The following is a 17,165-nucleotide window of genomic DNA, read 5'->3' on the forward strand; positions in this document are numbered from 1 at the left end:
TATTTCTAAACTGTGCTATTGTTTTGTATTATGTATTGGATCGTTAACAATAAGTAATATTTAAGTCTCCCCCTCTATATATCGTCCACAATGGTTCAGCCCCCAGTTTTGAACTGGTGATGATGATGATCGCGACTTTTAAACTGCACTTAGGTGCGCTGATATCAACTTTTTACTGCTGGTGACGTTTTGTTTGTGTATTGGTTTTGTTTTTTTTCTCAACTTTTCAAGTCATAATTTATAATTTAATTTAATAATTATACCGACACACCTGGTAAGATAAGATTATTTCTGCTTAATGTGATTTTTATGGGTAAAAATAATTAGATATTTAGACACTGCACTGGACAATGATTTAAAGGCGCTCGTACATGACTAATTTCTGTTTTTCTGCTACCCTTTCTCCATTAGATTCAAATGTTGGACTTTGATTTATTATAATTTTAATAAGTTACCAATTACTCAGTATTCGCAAGGTACTCAGCTTTTATTTATTTTTAATATTTGTGGTGTGAATGACTGGTTGCAATGCATCACTTGTTCCAGTATATGGGCTTTTTATAGTGTTAACAACAAAACAGTTCGTTACACCTCATTAATAAGAGGGATAAATGTTGTGGACTGTTGCAGAAATGTCAAACCAAAGAGAGGAGGTTGGTGATGAGTCCCCTTCTGACCTTCCATGTCTGGAAAAACTTGATTCTCCAACAGGTATGATGCTTTATCACAGCAATTATTGTTTTCAAACACGTTCAGGGACCATTAGTAATTGAGCTATTACCAGTGTGGCAGTTTTAATTATCTCTATATGTGTGTGTGTTTGTCCTGTCTATGATGCCAGGGAGCCCACCCACTGCCTCATTATCCAGTCTGATGGAGCTGGAAAATTGTGTTTCCAACCTGAGTCTTGCACATGAGATAGTGGTGAACAGAGACTTCTTCTTCAAACCTGGGGACCCTCTTGTGAACAGGCAAGAAAAATACCACAGATTCTCACTTCTGAAGATAAAAGTGTTGAATTAAATGTAAAAGACAGTTTGTTCTGCTTTAGCTTGGAAGGCAGAGTGACGGAGATTGTTCACCGGGCATTTTGGGACAGTCTTCAAGAACAGCTGAGCAACGACCCTCCAAACTACAAACATGCAGTTATTCTGTTGCAGGAGGTCAAAAATGTAAGTGTCCCCCATCAAAGGTTCCAGTGTCACCTCTGAGTCCACTTTGAAGATCAAACCAAAATGTTTAATCATGTGTTGGCACATTATAACTTTTTCCGGCTCTCACTAGTTCTGGAGATGTTTTGGCAGCTTGAGTAGTAACCACTGACTTGAATGCACAGTACATAATGACAAAGGCACACATCTGTCTATGTAAAGTCTCACAGCCATGACGTTCGGAGTGTTGTCTGTAGATCTGCAAGATTGTGTTTAATGCGCAGATCCAGGCAGGGATATAAGGACATATCTGAAACATTTCATGTATCATGACACTTTCACTATATGAAGCAAAACCTTGAAAAGAAGACTGAATAGTTAAAAATATTGCAGCAGCATCATATTGTAAGGATGTTTTTCTGTAACATGCTGGAGACAATAGAGACAATGTGGAAACAACTTACCATCTTAAATGTGTGTAAAGGTAAACCCAGCAATAACCTGAATTATACACAACTCCTGATGGACTCTGCTGGTCAGTGATAGTTGTCAGCTGCACATCCATGATGAGGATTTTCCGTTCCACCACATCCCAAAGGGGCTTTACTGGATTTAGACCTGGTGACTGTGGAGGCCACTAGAGTAGAGTGAACTCACTGTCATGTTCAAGAGATGATTTGAGCTTGGTGACATCAGACATCAGAAGATGCTACACTGTGGTCATAAAAGGGATGGACATGGTCAGCAACAAGACTCAGCTAAGCTGTGGTGTGGATGCTCAGCTGGAACTAAGAGGCCCAAAGTATGCCACAAAAATATCCCCCACACCATAACACCACCACCAGGAACCTGAACCTTGCAGCTGACAGAAGTGTAATCTTGTGAACATAAACTAGAGAAAAACCCCTCTTTTGTTTATCATTAGATGCTTTTATCGCTGCTGCTGCCCGGTCACGTCAGGCTGAGGTCCCAGCTGGATGAGGTGCTGGACATGGAGCTGATCCAGCAGCAGGTTGCTCATGGAGCTCTGGACATCCACAGACTGGCAGCATTCATCACAGACACCATGGCGTCTTTATGTGCTCCTGTACGAGACCCAGAGGTCAAAGCTCTTCGGGACCTCGAGGACCCCGTGGAACTTCTGAAGTAAGAAAGAAATCAGTGCCAGACTGATATCTGAGTGTGGAGCCAACTGTATTTCTCTACATCTGGGATAATCATGTAACCATGTCAACCAAAAGACATCTGTACAAGCTTTTATCCTTTTTTTAATAAAGTAAGCTAAAAATACCAGAGAACAATCACTTTAAATTCAAGCTAATTAAAACTATAGAGGCTCTTATTTCTCTGTAGTGATTTAACAATAAAAGTGATTCGTCTGCTCATTTCTTAAAGGGGGATCTTTCGCGTCTTGGGACTGATGAAGACCGATATGGTTAACTTCACCATCCAGAGCTTGAGGCCTCATCTCTTGCAGCAGGCCGTGCAGTACGAGAGGACTAAATTCCAGCAGATCCTGGACAAGCATCCAGGTGAGGAGGGATTTCACGCCAGTGGCTTTCAGTCTCTAGTTTCACAGTGATGGTGATATATGCAAATGATGTACATGACTTAAGGAGGATCATTCATGAATTAAATGAAATGAAAAATACTATATTTTTTCCCCCACAGGAAAATCTATAGTCATTTGATGCTGCAGTTTTCAATGAACACTTTAAAGCCCAACCCAAGAAAAAACTGGGGGAAAATTCTTTTTTTTTTTTTTTTTTTTTAAAGTGTTTATTAGGCTATTTATTTTTTAAAAATAATTAATAATTAATTTTTGTATATTTGCTGTTTATTACTGTGTGAAACGTCAAAATGATTGCTGTGCATTATTGTATTATTATTGTATTCACCAGGGGGCAGAAGACATGCTGTATACCTCAGATATGATACATCCGGCATTATAGGGTTAAATACATTTTGGCCTCCGTCACTCTGAGTTAACATCCACCCATTTTTCATCTTTGCATATTGGGTGAAGTGCTGGATGGCCTTTCACTGAAGTCTGGCTCAAACTGACCAATCAGGATCACTGTTACAGTGACAAGGTGTTAGTAGCCATTGGGACAGTAAATATCCTTAATAATGCTGTAAAGAACCTTTTTTTTTTTTTTTTTTTTTTTATGATCACCATGATCTCAATCATACTGTTCAGATTTTTACATGATAGATTGTAGCAGAAATTTTAGGTCTGCAGCTAAAAATGATGATAATTAGCAGTTAATCTGTCATGTCTTGATTTATTGCTGCATCTTAAAAATATTTGTCCAAAACACACAGATTTTACTTTACAAGAAAGAGGTGTAACATTAGCATGTGCCAGAAAGTGCTAGATATTTTTAGTTTTATGAACTGCAAACAACTGAATACCACCCCAGCTCATCTTGTAAGCGTGTAAACTGCATGAAAGAAGACCCACGCTGTCTGTAGAAATGAATAACTGTTCTGTTATGAAAATTATACTACATTCCTGCCAGAAGATCTACTTAAATCCTACACAGCAGACCTGCAAAGAGACTTATGACTTAAGCTGTTTTCACACATAAACCCTCAAGATTTTAGGAGAATGTGCACAGTTTTGTCCATGTTGCTGTTGGGTAACCAGTAAACCACTCATTAATTCTATCTACCACCTCATCTAGTACACTAATGCAGTCACAGTAGATTTTCATTTTGATGTGTCATTCTTCATACATTCATCCTCAGCTTCTTTAGACAAAACCACAGCTTGGCTTCAAGCAGCAGCATCAGAGGAGGCGATCGGACATCAGGCTGGTTCTCCTGCTTCAGACAGACGGGTTCTGCTCAGCGCCACCGCTGTCCTTAACCGGGCCTACATGCGTCTGCTCCACTGGGACCCACAGGACCAGAAATATCCTGAGGTCAGCGGCGATTAGGAAAATTGCATCTTGACGTACATTTCATTATGCTGGGTGATATTTTGATTACAGGGGAATATTTAGCTGCTCTGTGCACTTCTCCTCCCTCTGCCTAATGTTAAAGTATGTGACAAGGTATTACAGCTTTCGTAGAACAGCAGGTTAAAAAAAAAAAAAAAATATATATATATATATATATATGGGTCATTGACATGACGTGCATATTTTTGTGTCCGTGTTTGTTATTCCCGTGTAAAATAATCTGATCAATCCATTACATGAATAATTTTATTTTATAAAACCTACTTTGTTTGAATATGTTTTCAGCATATTCCAAAAATGTATAATTTTATGTGTTTTGACATCTCAAACCCCCAAAATGTCAGGTGGTACAACCGTCCGAGCGAATGAATATACTAAGAAAACAGTTTAAAATTGCATTTTTACGATAATAAATTAAAAATAAAACATATTGGCATCATTTAATGTTAATAATCTTTCAAATAAGGCAATATTTATAAATACTAATAGTTTAAAGCTTTTGAAATCATTAAAAAACTTTTGTCCAACAATTTGTAAGCCCTAAAATGTCAGGGTGGTACAACCGTAAAAACATGACTTTTATTGTGAAATAATGTGGTAGTAGCAGCAAACAGGATATTGCATCAGCCAGAGGACCCCAAGTACCCTTTATTACTGAGTGATAAGGTATGTATATCTTTATTAAATATGGATAAAAATATCTTTTTTTCAACTCATAGGCAGACTGGTACACTTTCAGTGTCAGGTGGTACAACCAATGTAAAATTATGAAATTGTTATTTATTCACAAATTTCTTTAATTAAGTTTTAAAATATAAGTATGTCCATGCTAGCAAACACTTTAGCTAATGTAACAGTCAAAGTAGAAGCCTGTTTAATTTGAAATTGGTGGCAAAAGTCAGGTGGCGCAACCAGCAAGTCAGGTGGCGCAACCGATAGGAATGTCACATTATGACAGAGATGTTGTTATTTAAAGTGTTGAATCTTTATATTACATTTATAAAATGTTCATAAGCTTTAAGTTCAAGCTGTTATGCACTATGAAATTATTGTCATGATTTTTTTAAAAACAATTTTAGATGCCTTTGTCAAGTAAAGAAAAATCAGAACGACACAGGGAGCGCATTAAAAATGATCCAGCTGCAAGGGAAGCCTATCTCGCAAAAAGGAAAGAGAGGTAAAAAAAAAAAAAAAAAAAAAAAGATGGTGAACTGTAATACAAACCTGACAAATCTTTTATTTTGCCATTGATTCTTTCATGCAGTAGTCACATTTACAATTTTGAAATGAAAGTATGACTAGTACGTATTTGTTCTTATATTTCATAGTTATCAGAGAAGAAAGAAAGAAGGAAAAGTTGTGAAACCCCTCATCAGTCAGCTAGCCAGAAAAGAAAAGGAAAAATTGAGGCAACAGTGGAGACAAGACCAAAGAAAGCACAGGGAAAGGGAAAAGGCTGTGGCAGACATTTTAAATTTCACACCTGAGTCAATTAATGATGAAGAAGAGGTGCAACCCAACCTTCCTCTTCCCAACAATGTTGGGGAGAACATTGTCAATATTGACCAGCAACCCAGAGCATCAACACCAGAGAGAGTAGCAACTAGTAGTGAGAAATGGCGAAGAGAGAAAGCAAAGATGCGCAGAGAAATGCACAAACTGAGGAGAAAAATGGTAGCTGCAAAAAGAGAATCTGAAAAGTTACGAAAGCGCCTCGAAAGATTACAGGTAAAGAAGGGAAAAAAGCAAAAGGAAAACTCTTCAGCTGAAGGAAAGGGATCAAAGAGTGCGAAGAAAATGTCCAAACGGAGAAAAGAGAGAGTTGTTGATTTCCTCTGCAGAGATGAGAACAGTCGCTTACTGCCGGGGAAAAAAGATACAGTCACAAAAAACAAAAAGAAAGAACAGAGGCGTGTGTTAGTTAAACCTTTGACTGAACTCCATATGCAGTATAATGCTGAAATGCAAACGTCTGAAAAGTTGTCTTACAGACAGTTTGTCCGTTACTGTCCTTTCTTTGTCACACAGCCTAAAATGTCCGACAGGAATACATGTGCATGCTTGGACCATGAGAACATCAAACTCATGACTGAAAAGCTGCATCAGAAAGGCCTTCTGAAAACTGCGAGCATTTCTCAGCTGTTGAGTGAAATTGTGTGCAGTCCAGACAACAAGTCCTGCATGTATCGTGATTGTGCAAAGTGCTGCTACAATGAAGTAGTGGTTGCACCATCCCAAGGAGAAGAGAAAATTACCTGGCACCAATGGATAAGAAAATCTGTGTCTGAGGCGCAGAAGACCTACATGAATTTTGTCAAAGAGGCACAAACTGGAACATGTGCTGAACTATTGGACATTTTCAATCAGAAGCTTGACAGCCTCGCCAAACACCACTACAACTGGTTACACCAAGCCAAAGAGTGCAGAGCTCTAAAAGAGAGCGTCAGAGAGGATGAAATTGTCCTTCATGTGGACTTTTCAGAGAACTTCTCTTGCAAACTTAACAGTGAGGTGCAAGCTTTTCATTTTGGAGGGAGTCGCAAGCAGGCCACTGTACACACGTGTGTGGCCTATACCGCAGCAAGCACACAGTCCTATGCAACCATCTCTGCATCCCTTCGGCATGATGAAAGGGCTGTTTGGGCTCACTTGGAGCCTGTGCTAAAGGATATCATGCAAAATTGCAATCCATCTCCCACAACTTTACATGTGATAAGCGACGGTCCAGTCACTCAGTACCGCAATAAAAAAAACTTTGACTTGCTCAGCACCATTCCCTTCCTCTCAGGCTTCAAACAGGTGACCTGGAATTTCTCTGAGAAATCTCATGGAAAAGGCGCTCCTGATGGAGTTGGTGGGGCAGTCAAGCGCACTGCTGATTCTGCTGTCCAAAGGGGTGCAGATCTACAGACCCCAGAAGATGTTTACAGCTTCTTAACCGAACGAAACTCTGAAATCAGGTTCTTCTGGGTGAGTGACGAGGACATCAAGAGGTTTGATGAAGAAGTTCCTGAAGTGGTCCCGACTGTAAAGGGGACTATGATGATGCACCAGGTCATCTCCACAGTCCCAGGGAAGATCATGCATAGGGAAATCTCCTGCTTCTGTAGCAGACCACAAATATGCCAATGCCACAATATAACAACAGTCGACTTACAAATGCCCAGTACCCAGGCCAGCGCCCAAGTTGAAAGAGATCTGAATGGGAAGTTCATCATTGTAAAATATGAGGGTCAGCCGTTCGTAGCACAAGTACTTCAGGTATTTGGTCACGAGATTGAAGTGAGCCACATGCAGCAGTTGGGACAAAAAAATAAGTTCATATGGCCCCATCCAGCTGATGTAATTTTTTACTACACAGCAGATGTACTCAAAGTGATCTCAGAGCCAGAGCCTCTTAATTCTCGGCACACACGGCTTACTCATGCAGACTGGGACTGCTTTAGTACCCACATCTGAAACAAGGTATTTATCCATACCAGTGTTGATCAAACATTTCAAACTGTTCTGAATTTGCTGTTCTGAATTGATCATAGCTGTTTATATTAGGCACAATTATTCTATTTTGTATGAGGTTAATATTGCATTCCAGTTGCACTGAATCTAATGTTTTAACTTGGCATAGTACTGATGAATTGTATTTAGATGTATTAAATTGACATTTTTAGTGGATTTAAACTGTTTCTATCATCTGTTAAGACTGTTAACTTGCGCATTTTTTGCATCTAAAATGAATAAAGTTGCAATTATTCAGCCTATTTCTTGTCTTTACTAATTTAGTCAGGTGGCGCAACTGACAATTGTCAGGTGGTGCGACCAGGTAAAATGTCCTTTTAAACCAAAACTACTAGGTTAAAGTGATCAAATGGTTAACAGCTGTGATGGAAATAGGTATTGTATTTATTGCACTCATTTGCATGCTTATAAATTACTTTCCTCTCTTTTACTGTATAGTTGGATGCTGAAAAAATGGCATTTTTGAACTTTAGAATGCTGCAATCTTAAAATATTGTTCATGTAGAATGTAACAAAAAAATAATAATGTGTTTCTCACTGTAGACTCTTAAAGGAATACTTGCCAAAAATTGGACTTGGAATGAATAATAAGAAAATGTATATATTTTTGTAAATAAATGGTTGCGCCACCTGACATTTTTGATGGACAGAAAATACAAATACAGTCAAAAAATGGTTTTAAACATTTTAAAAAGTAATTTTAAAAACATGACTAAATATAACAAATTGTTCCGGACTTAAAAATATGCATGGCATCCATTTTGGAAAAACTTTTTAAAAATATCTTTTTGGACACCTTTTTTGTCAATGACCCATATATATATTTTATTAGATGCACACAGCGCATAAGATTAGGTGTGAATGTGTTCAGTTTTACTGATTTGTAATTGTTTTTAGCTTGTATTTCTATAAAAAAAGAAACTATCAAAGTCTGAGGCTGCATATTTGTGCATGTTTAACAGTTTATCCACAAGACTCTTGAGATTCTCTTGGAATAGTCTCATGCCTCCATCTACTCTTTGGGAATCACTCTTGTAGATCAGGTGCAGCTGTTTTTTCTTATGCAAAGCTCATATTTGCAATCAAGAGATGACCTCGTCTGTGTTCCACACACAGACTGTGCTGATGGACCGAGCCCGTTTGGACACTTTGAGCCAGCAGCTCCAGATGCTGGTCCTGGAGGCATCAGTGCTTCTTCTGACCAGCACTCAGTTCAGGAGCGTCATTTTCCACCTGCAAGGCTTTGTTGGTAAACTCAGGCAGTCCATCACTGCCCTGCTGGAGAGCAGTCACACCAGGTAAGAGGAGGATGTGGTGATGCATGTACTGGCTGTCATGGGGAACAGGTATTGTATGAGACAGACACCAATGGAGGTGACAGGAGGCAACAAGCTTGTCAGAACAGATCCAGCTAACCTCATTCTTTCTGTCCTGTCATCAGAAGATGACTGTCGTAGAACAGCAGCCCACCATATGGTCCAAGCTACAATTACATACAACCCAGTCTGATTCTTTATGTTTTTTCTACAAACCACCTTTAATGGCATTTTATTAAATATAAATGCCTTTTGAGAGAAATTCCCCAGCCTGTAACCTGATAGGTGTCAGCTCAATGGGATAATGCTTGTTTCTGGTGCTCTAGGGAAGCTGACCTGAAGAGGGCTCTGTTGGGGATTGGAGACATGGTACTGAAGCAGATGACCGATGCTGTGAGCACTCAGGGAGGAGGAGCGCTGCCTCAGGAGAGCCAGGATGTGCTGAGGAGACAAATATCTGACTTATGGAAGCAGAACAACGCCGTTCGCACACTCATAGGTCAGGCATGAATCCAAGAGTAATTATTTATTGCTCGGTTCTGGTGGTTGTGATATTTACATAAGAAAATTAGTTTTATTTCTGCATCTGAAAAAAAAAACCTATTTTCTTTATCAATCAGTGCTAAAAAATGGCATCTTTCATCTTGGTTACTTCTGTCCACGTGGAAGCGATTAAGCTTTGAGCCGGGCTGCTGCAGTATGTTGACTTCTCTCCCTCTTTTACTCAATCAAACACAGGAGAAAGGGTTCAGGACTTCCTCCTGGCCATGCTGCAGGGTGGCCCGGCTAAAAGGAGTCCAGAGCTACATTTTCCCCTCGGGCTGGTGAGTGCTGAGCTAGCAGAGCTGGGAACGGCCTTTGGGCGAATCGTCCACTTCAACCGAACAGTCTTTGGTCCTTTTTATGCACCCATCCTCAGGAAACTGCTGCTCCCGACAGGAGAAGCCGAGGCTGGAGAGGACTTGCGCTAAACTGTGGGTGACCTAAACACAATCTGCCACTTGGCATAAAATGTATGACTTTAGAGACTCACAAATCAAAAGCAGTCAGCTGAATGTATAGTCCTTCTGTTGTTTAATTGACATTTACAGTCTCCAGAAACAAAAGGTTTTCTTAGATGTCAGGACTCAAATGTCCAAGTGAAAGCATAAGGCAGTTACTGAATAATTATAGTACATGTAAACCAGATAACGTGTGTACACAAAACAAGACTGTAAAGTAGAAAGAAACACAAGTCACATTTAGTCATAACAAGAGACTGAAATGTTTTAAAAAAAGTGCCAAAGAAAATATGCTAAGAGTTTGTAAATAAGACTTTATACTAAGTTTTAATATGTAGCTGGGTGTCTTTATGTTAACAAATGTTTCTGTACGACTTACCAAAGACAGTACGCACTTTTTTTTATTCTTTTCTTTTTTGTATTTTTGATTATAAACCAAAAATATAATGATGTGTTTTCTACAGATTGGGTTATATTGGGCAGGGATGGAGGGGTTGAGGGGGTGTGGTACTAAACAGTGCTTTATTTGTAAACTAATAGCAATGCTTTTTTTTTTTTCATATTTCACAGTCGTTCACACAGCACACATTACAGAGCAAGCAAATGAAAATTCACACATCAAAATCTCCAAAAGGACTTCTGGATGTGATATTAAACCATGACAGGACACACAGAGCAAAACAAAATTAAAAGTTTATCCTCAAGATGGTTTTCATGAAACTGTGATTGTTTCTGTTTAAGGGTTGTTTATGTTTTAATATCATTTATGTTGTGGGGAGAAAGAATTTTCACTTCATTTATGTGTTTGTAATAAAGACATTGTGCAGCATCTTCTGTATTTTCTTTCTTGTTTGAAGAAATAATTCCAACTTTTCATTTTTCAGTGTAAGGATACTCTTGCTTATAATGTGTAATTCACCACTGAGCTAATATAGATGATTTATTTTCTACTAGATTCAAACATAACTGTTTTTTTATATACAGGTTTATTCTTTTTATTTTATCTTTACTTAACCAGGAAGCTCTGCTAGGATAGGAAATCTCTTACAGGTTCTAGAGCCAAATTTGTTCCCATCATAACTTTTTTTTTTTTCTGTGAAGGCCTTTCAGATTGCACCACAGCATCACATTGCAACAGCATGGCGTTGTGGTTGAGGAGTCTGGGTGCTGGACTGGCACATTTTACATACTGTCCCAACTCTTTTCAAGTTTGGTTTGTAAATACAGGTTTACAGGCAGTGATAAAGACCCCTGCCAGTGTCTTCTAATGTGCCTGATGGCGACAAATTTGACCAACACATTCAAATTACTTTTTAAAGTATTAATTAAAAAAAAATGTGATGTGATAATGTTTACTTTTGTTTATAACAATCATTGTGAGGTAATTACAATATTGCAAACTAAAACTGCAATTTACAGTGAGAATTTATTGTGATCCTAACAAAAAGGCATCGGGCTTCACGCTTCTCAAGCAAGTTGGAATATTTTTGTATCATGTTTAAATAAAATACTCACTAGTGCTAATCTGAGGCCCAAATGAAAACTTCTAGAACAGTACTATCATTTAAAGACGTGTTAGTTTGAGGCATGATATTTTTACAAAGGGCTAAAACATGCAAAAACACTGGCAATGCTCCTTTACCTTCGAGTGACTTTGACACAGTCTGAGCAGGACCAATAAGAAATTATATGTAGCTGCAAAATAAAAGTTCAGGAAGTAATAAAAATCCCTTCGTGTCTTCTAGAAGCCCCTTTTGATGTCTTAAAAAAGATTTCCAGAATCTTCAAAGAAACATTTTATTCTGCTGCAGGGTCGAGATTTTTAACCTGTTTACTTAGTTACACCTTGACTTTACCGATTTAGGTAGTCAAAATACATCTTTTTACACTTTCTGATTGGCACAACAGAATGTAAGCATGAATATTTTATTCTTAGAGTCACATAGAGTCATGTATAAATTAGGCAAGGATCATTCTTTTCTCGCTACATCTTTCTTTTAGAAGGGCTGTTGTTTGGAAACCAGACTAAATAAATATTCTTTTTTATTTATTGTTTTCATCATTTAATATTTAAATTCGTTTTAGTTGCCATTTGTTTTGGGGGTTTTCTAGAAATGCAAACAAGATCGACAGCGTTACTGATGTTTTTTTTTAAGGATCAGCAGGCACTCAGATGCTCAGTTCTGCGACTTGCAAGTAATAAAATACACGAGAGGCACAAACTGGGCTAATCGTTTGTTTAGATTAGAAGTTGCACCACCCACTTATCTCTTCAGCAGGGAAACACAGAAAGTACAATTGTACATAATTACCATGTTGTTGTGTGTCACCTTTGATTTCAGACAGCTGGTTTAATGTGTCTCCTTTCTAAAACTCAGCCATGTAAAGAAAATCAATGCTGACAACAGAATTGAGAGGGATTTCTTTCTTTTGTTTTACTCTTTGTATTATTTAATTTCATCAGTATAATATTGCTTTGAGATTTAAAACATTATTACATTTCCAAACCATACTCTGTCCATATACATGGGCAAAGCATTGTATGCTGGTACAGTTTCTTTTTTTCTCTACATCTTGTTACCCTTTAATAAATCCAGCTGTTACTATCTTTAGTAGACCTGAATCAATAGAAATGCTCATTAACGGGCTACAGTGCTCTAAACATGACAGTACCTACATGACAAAATCAAAAAAGTCACATGAAGACCAGGAAATAGATTTGGTCTGTCAGACTGACCTTTTCCAGGGCAGGGGTGATACAGAGGTCCTATTTATCCGTCAATGTGGGACCACAGGTTACCGTTAGTTTGTGAGTTGGGATTCATCATCAGGGCAGTGCAGGAACAGGAAGTGTCAGAGAAACGCCGGTTGACCCTGCACGTTGCTTGGGCCTTACCTCTCAAGTTTATCTCTCAATGCTTTTTTTTTTTTGTTTGTTTGTTTTATTTCCCCCATTTTTTCCACTGCTAGGCCCACTAACCCAACACAAGCAAACACACTTGAATGGACTGCTCCCCTTCAACTCACAGCTTGGTATCCGGAAACTTGAACGCTGGTGTGAGCTACACAAGGAAAACACCAATGTTAAAAAGACAGGTACATGCACAGCCATATCATGCCACCAAAAACTTGCTTTAAATAGCTGCTGCTCATTAAAGTGTAATGCTTTCATATATTGCATTCATACTGGAGCAGGTTGTCCTGGCGACACACAAAATGGAGGAACATACGTGAAAATGTTGGGAGTGAGGACAATGACAAAATGGAGGGATGAAGATGAATCGCTGTGTTAAGCGTGTAAACGGAAAGAGGGAACATAAAGAGCAAATGGCAGATGAGTGATAGAAGACGAGACGCTGCTACAGTACATACAAAGACTGCTCAGACCAAGTGCATCAGAGGGGACAAAAACACAAAAACACTGCCAACATGCATCATCAGTGGAAGCTAACATATAATAGAGTCAGAATAAAGTGGCAATGACACAGCCACCATACTGCACACAGAGCAGTAACAGCTAAACAGTCAGACTCCAGACACACTTGTCTTTGGAGAGGAGTTCGTCCCTCACTTCTCCAGCAGCACAGGGACAAGGACAGTGGCCAGTGATGTAACTTCCATCAAGACAGAAACAAAGCATACAGCACGCACAGTGGTAGGAAGGTAGTGCACATGGGGAGAACCCAGATATGTGTCGACTCCACAACAAGCATTTTTTGAATCACAGTGCAAGAGGAATTTTTTTTTCTTTTCCAAAAAAAAAAAAAAAAAAAAAAAAGAAAAGCGTGTCATGTTCGCAGCATAACAAATCCATCCGCATTAACACGGCACCAGAACAACATTTAGATTTGGCTCTTTCAGTGCAGTGGAATTAGATCTTTTCACTGCTGTTCATTTTCAAGTGACACACTTTGCATGTACTGTACCTAATTCTAAATTGGTGTGAAATAAATACCTACCCATGTAATCATGATAATAAGATGCTATGTAGGAAAATGTGCACCAAATTGTGCTGGGGGGGTTGTTAATACACATTAATGTTCATGTGTGGGATACAAAAATAAGTGAAATGAACAACCGATGTCAGAACACTCAATAAAGCTCACTTTTTTTCTTTTTTTGGGGGGTAGGGGGTAGGTGGTGGGGGTGGGGTGGGGGGGTGTACTCTTGGTTTGTTTTGTCACCCTGGTTTTAATAATTAATGAAGGGATTCTTCATGAGTGTTTCAGTTAGCCCCAGTCTATCAAAAAGTATCACAAAATGCACCAATATCCCCTCGCACTGTTAGAAAACAAGATTTTAAAAGGGATGGTGCTCTCTTTAACACAGTGCTGTTTGTTTTTTCATAGATAAGCAGAATATTTTGTGATTTGCAGGCTCTCAGCGCTACCGTTAATGCTGACAGGCACTGGGCAGTACAAGGCCAGAGCAAAGACTCATCCTGACAAACCTGTACCATTATTCAACCAACAGCCCTCCAGCCAGTCACAGTCTAGTCAGTACACCAGAAAATCAGAAGTGCTCTCTTATTTTTTTGTTGGTGTTTTTCTTTTTAGTCTTTCAGAAACGGGTTGGGGGCATGCAGTTGGTGGGTGGTGGTGTTCAGAAGGGCAGAGGAAGGAAGGTGGGATTATAGTTGATTATAGGTAACCGCAATGACGTAAGGCTGTTGTCCACAGTAAAAGTGTAGGAAGTTCGTCCTCCAGTGTATACATGTACGAGGTTTCAGTTCTTGGTCTGCTTTGAGCTCAGACATCAGTGATAGATTTTTTTTTTTTTTTTGACTGCTTCATCGTAGTCTTACTATGAGTTCTGTACAAATGAGTAGAAAAAAATACACATGTTGTTTGCTGCATGTTGCTGTTTTGTCTTTCATTGAATAATTGTCCATCTTGCATCCCATGCTAGCAAAGCAGCCTCCTCATAGTGCCTCACAGTGGTAGATGTCTGGTAAGACAGGACAGGCTACAGATGGAGAAAGAAAAAAAAAAATTATAACTGTCTTGAAGCCAAGCAACCAAAATAATCAATGAATTTTAAATCAGATGATAACTAAAAGAAAATATACAACACAAATCACAGTTTTAGTTTACAGTTTCTAAATCTAAATGATAAACTTTAAAGGAAAAGATCAACATTTTGAGGAATAGGCGTTGTCGTCTTCATTAAATAATTATATGAAAAGACTGATAACCAGCTCACATTTCTGTAGGCTATGTCAATTTATTAGCACCAGCTGGTTAACTTAAAGGTTTCCACAGTTGATTAGAAAATACACTTGGATTAATCTCTACTCAGAAAAATAAAAATACTAGACCAAGAAGATAAGTAGCAGAAAAACAACGTGGATGCTTTTTTTTTTTTGTTTAAAAGGGAGATGTTACAAGAGAAGCAGGATTATTCACGCCTCTGCAACATTCCTTAGACCGATTAAATGCCTGTGCATGGAAAGCTTCGGCACAGCTGACCAAAAAGGTAGTATTTAAAGGATCATGCAAATTGGTTTCCACATGCAGACACAGAAAACGTGTAGCCTTGGTGTCGCATGATGAGGTTTATAGAGAAAAAAACAAAAAAAAAAAGAAAAGACAAATGGTGCATTTACCAGTAGTAGCATCCGTTTCTGTAGCCAGCGTTTAACAATTCAACCCTCCACATTTCTGAGTGGTGGGATCTTGGATCTGGTACTCAGATTTTTGTGATAACTTTTATACAAAAACGTAAGAACGGTCATCAAAATTCTCATCTAACTCTTTGCAAGAATGCAAATGAGCATATTTTCCAAAATGTGAAACTTTTCATTTAACAGTTAAGCACACTGACCCCTGAAGCATTACACAAAAGTGCATATTTCTAACATTTCTGTAAACACTTGAACTTGCTGTAAGGTCAGGCCAGTGTTGGTCTGGATAAAGAGCAAAATAAAAATGAACATGCATGCTTTGCCTGTAGATAAGAATTTAAAATAAAAAAAATGGCTTGTAAGAGGAAGAATAATAAAGATGCAACCTCTGGGAGTTATCTGGGATTTGGAGGCAGATGCAAGTTGTCAGGAAGAGGAGGATGAGGAGGAAGAGGCAGTTTGGTTGAGAGAGCAGGGCCACGGTAAAATGAGATCAGTCCAGGATCATCTGTTCCAGGGCTCCGCCATTGGCTGCAGCAGCAACAGGCAAGGAAGGCTGCCAGGGGAGTTGGGGAGGCTCAGGAGAGCCACAGGAGTGTTTGTCATGGCAGGCAGGAGGTTGGTGTGGGTCGCTGGGCAGGGCAAAGGAGGGTGAAGGAGTAGGCAGCCCTGAGGGATGCTATACCATCACAGTGAGAAGGCACGGGGCTCACATGTATGTGTGTGTGAGTGTGTGTGTGTGTATGTGTGTGTGTGTCAGTGAGAGAAAGAGGTTACAGGAGAACCGGTTGTGAGGGGAGAGGAAAGTACAAGGGGGGGCAGTAAGGGCAGCTGTCGGAATCCAGTCTCAGAATATGGTGGTCTCGTACTTGGTGCTGACGGGACGCCTGCTGTAGTCCCGCTGGTCACAGAGCCAGGTGGTGCTGCCCAGGGACTGCATGTCTGCATCCATCTCCAGGGGGTCGATCTGCCAGAGGGAGGGAGGGAGGAGGGACGAGAGGAGGGTGTAAGACGTGCGGCAGTGGAGGCCATTGCGCCACACTGACAAGTCCTCAGCTCACACACGTGCATGTGGATTAGAGGTACAGTCCTGTGATCGTTTTATAATCACAGACACTGAGGGCTCAATCCACAAAATGGATGATGTCTGACAGAAAATACTCCCAGCCTCTGTAAGCAGCAGCAACAGTAAACCAAAGATACCACCCTCTGGGAGTTAAAACATACACTGGTTAATAGTTCCAAACCAACATGTGCTCTACACCGCTGGCTATTGGCATAACATGGACAGTCAAGACTCACTTTCTTGCATAGATTATGCTGATTAACTCACTTATGAAGCTACCTGTGAATATTACATAGCTTCAAACAAATTCCAACATAAGTATATGTCATTTGAAAATTCCCTGCTAATGGATAACACTGAGACAGCACACGCAGAAAACTGAGAAGCAGTTACAAACCATCCAACAGAGACAACTTCAGCTATCATGTCATTGCCGCAATGGATTAAACCCTCACTGGCACAATTTAACCAACCAATTTTATTGAGACGGTAAATCACATCGAGTGACCCTCTCTTCCCTGGATGT

General features: G+C 39.3%; 2 protein-coding genes across 6 annotated transcripts in view; one reads left to right on the forward strand and one right to left on the reverse strand.

Moving 5' to 3' along the window:
- The first annotated feature begins 137 nt into the window (after positions 1–137).
- Positions 138–10,546, forward strand: LOC121636227 (T-complex protein 11-like protein 1). Of its 2 annotated transcripts, XM_041979539.1 has the most exons (11): positions 159–274; positions 412–476; positions 631–711; positions 842–971; positions 1,052–1,172; positions 2,077–2,297; positions 2,547–2,683; positions 3,903–4,078; positions 8,750–8,931; positions 9,276–9,448; positions 9,688–10,546. In XM_041979539.1, exons 3-11 carry the CDS (start codon positions 633–635, stop codon positions 9,918–9,920), a joined length of 1,452 nt encoding a protein of 483 aa, XP_041835473.1. In that variant the 5' UTR covers positions 159–274; positions 412–476; positions 631–632; the 3' UTR covers positions 9,921–10,546. The 2 variants fall into 2 exon arrangements, with proteins under 2 accessions (XP_041835472.1, XP_041835473.1); XM_041979538.1 differs by lacking the exon at positions 412–476 and having other exon boundaries at positions 138–274.
- A 407-nt stretch (positions 10,547–10,953) lies between these two features.
- The window catches only part of anks1ab (ankyrin repeat and sterile alpha motif domain containing 1Ab), a 43,146-nt gene continuing 36,934 nt past the window's right edge, over positions 10,954–17,165 (reverse strand). For 2 of the 4 annotated variants that reach the window (XR_006009690.1, XR_006009691.1), the window contains 2 exons: positions 15,960–16,540; positions 10,954–14,915 (listed from right to left, as the gene is read on the reverse strand). Coding sequence is in view for 2 of the 4 variants with exons in the window: in XM_041979534.1 (XP_041835468.1) it covers positions 14,882–14,915; positions 16,443–16,540 (132 nt within the window). In the remaining 2 variants the exon portion in view is untranslated. The remainder of the gene's footprint in view (positions 14,916–15,959; positions 16,541–17,165) is intronic. The other 2 variants (XM_041979534.1, XM_041979535.1) reach the window with 1 other exon arrangement.

Source organism: Melanotaenia boesemani, chromosome 3 (genome assembly GCF_017639745.1).
Source record: "Melanotaenia boesemani isolate fMelBoe1 chromosome 3, fMelBoe1.pri, whole genome shotgun sequence".
NCBI classification, from domain to species: domain Eukaryota; kingdom Metazoa; phylum Chordata; class Actinopteri; order Atheriniformes; family Melanotaeniidae; genus Melanotaenia; species Melanotaenia boesemani.

Excerpts from the sequence above, each read along its gene's own strand:
- LOC121636227 (XM_041979538.1), top strand. The coding sequence starts at position 633 with ATGTCAAACCAAAGAGAGGAGGTTGGTGATGAGTCCCCTTCTGACCTT. Across the intron at positions 712-841 it reads AAAACTTGATTCTCCAACAG|GGAGCCCACCCACTGCCTCA; the intron begins GTATGATGCTTT and ends CTATGATGCCAG. Across the intron at positions 2,684-3,902 it reads GATCCTGGACAAGCATCCAG|CTTCTTTAGACAAAACCACA; the intron begins GTGAGGAGGGAT and ends ATTCATCCTCAG.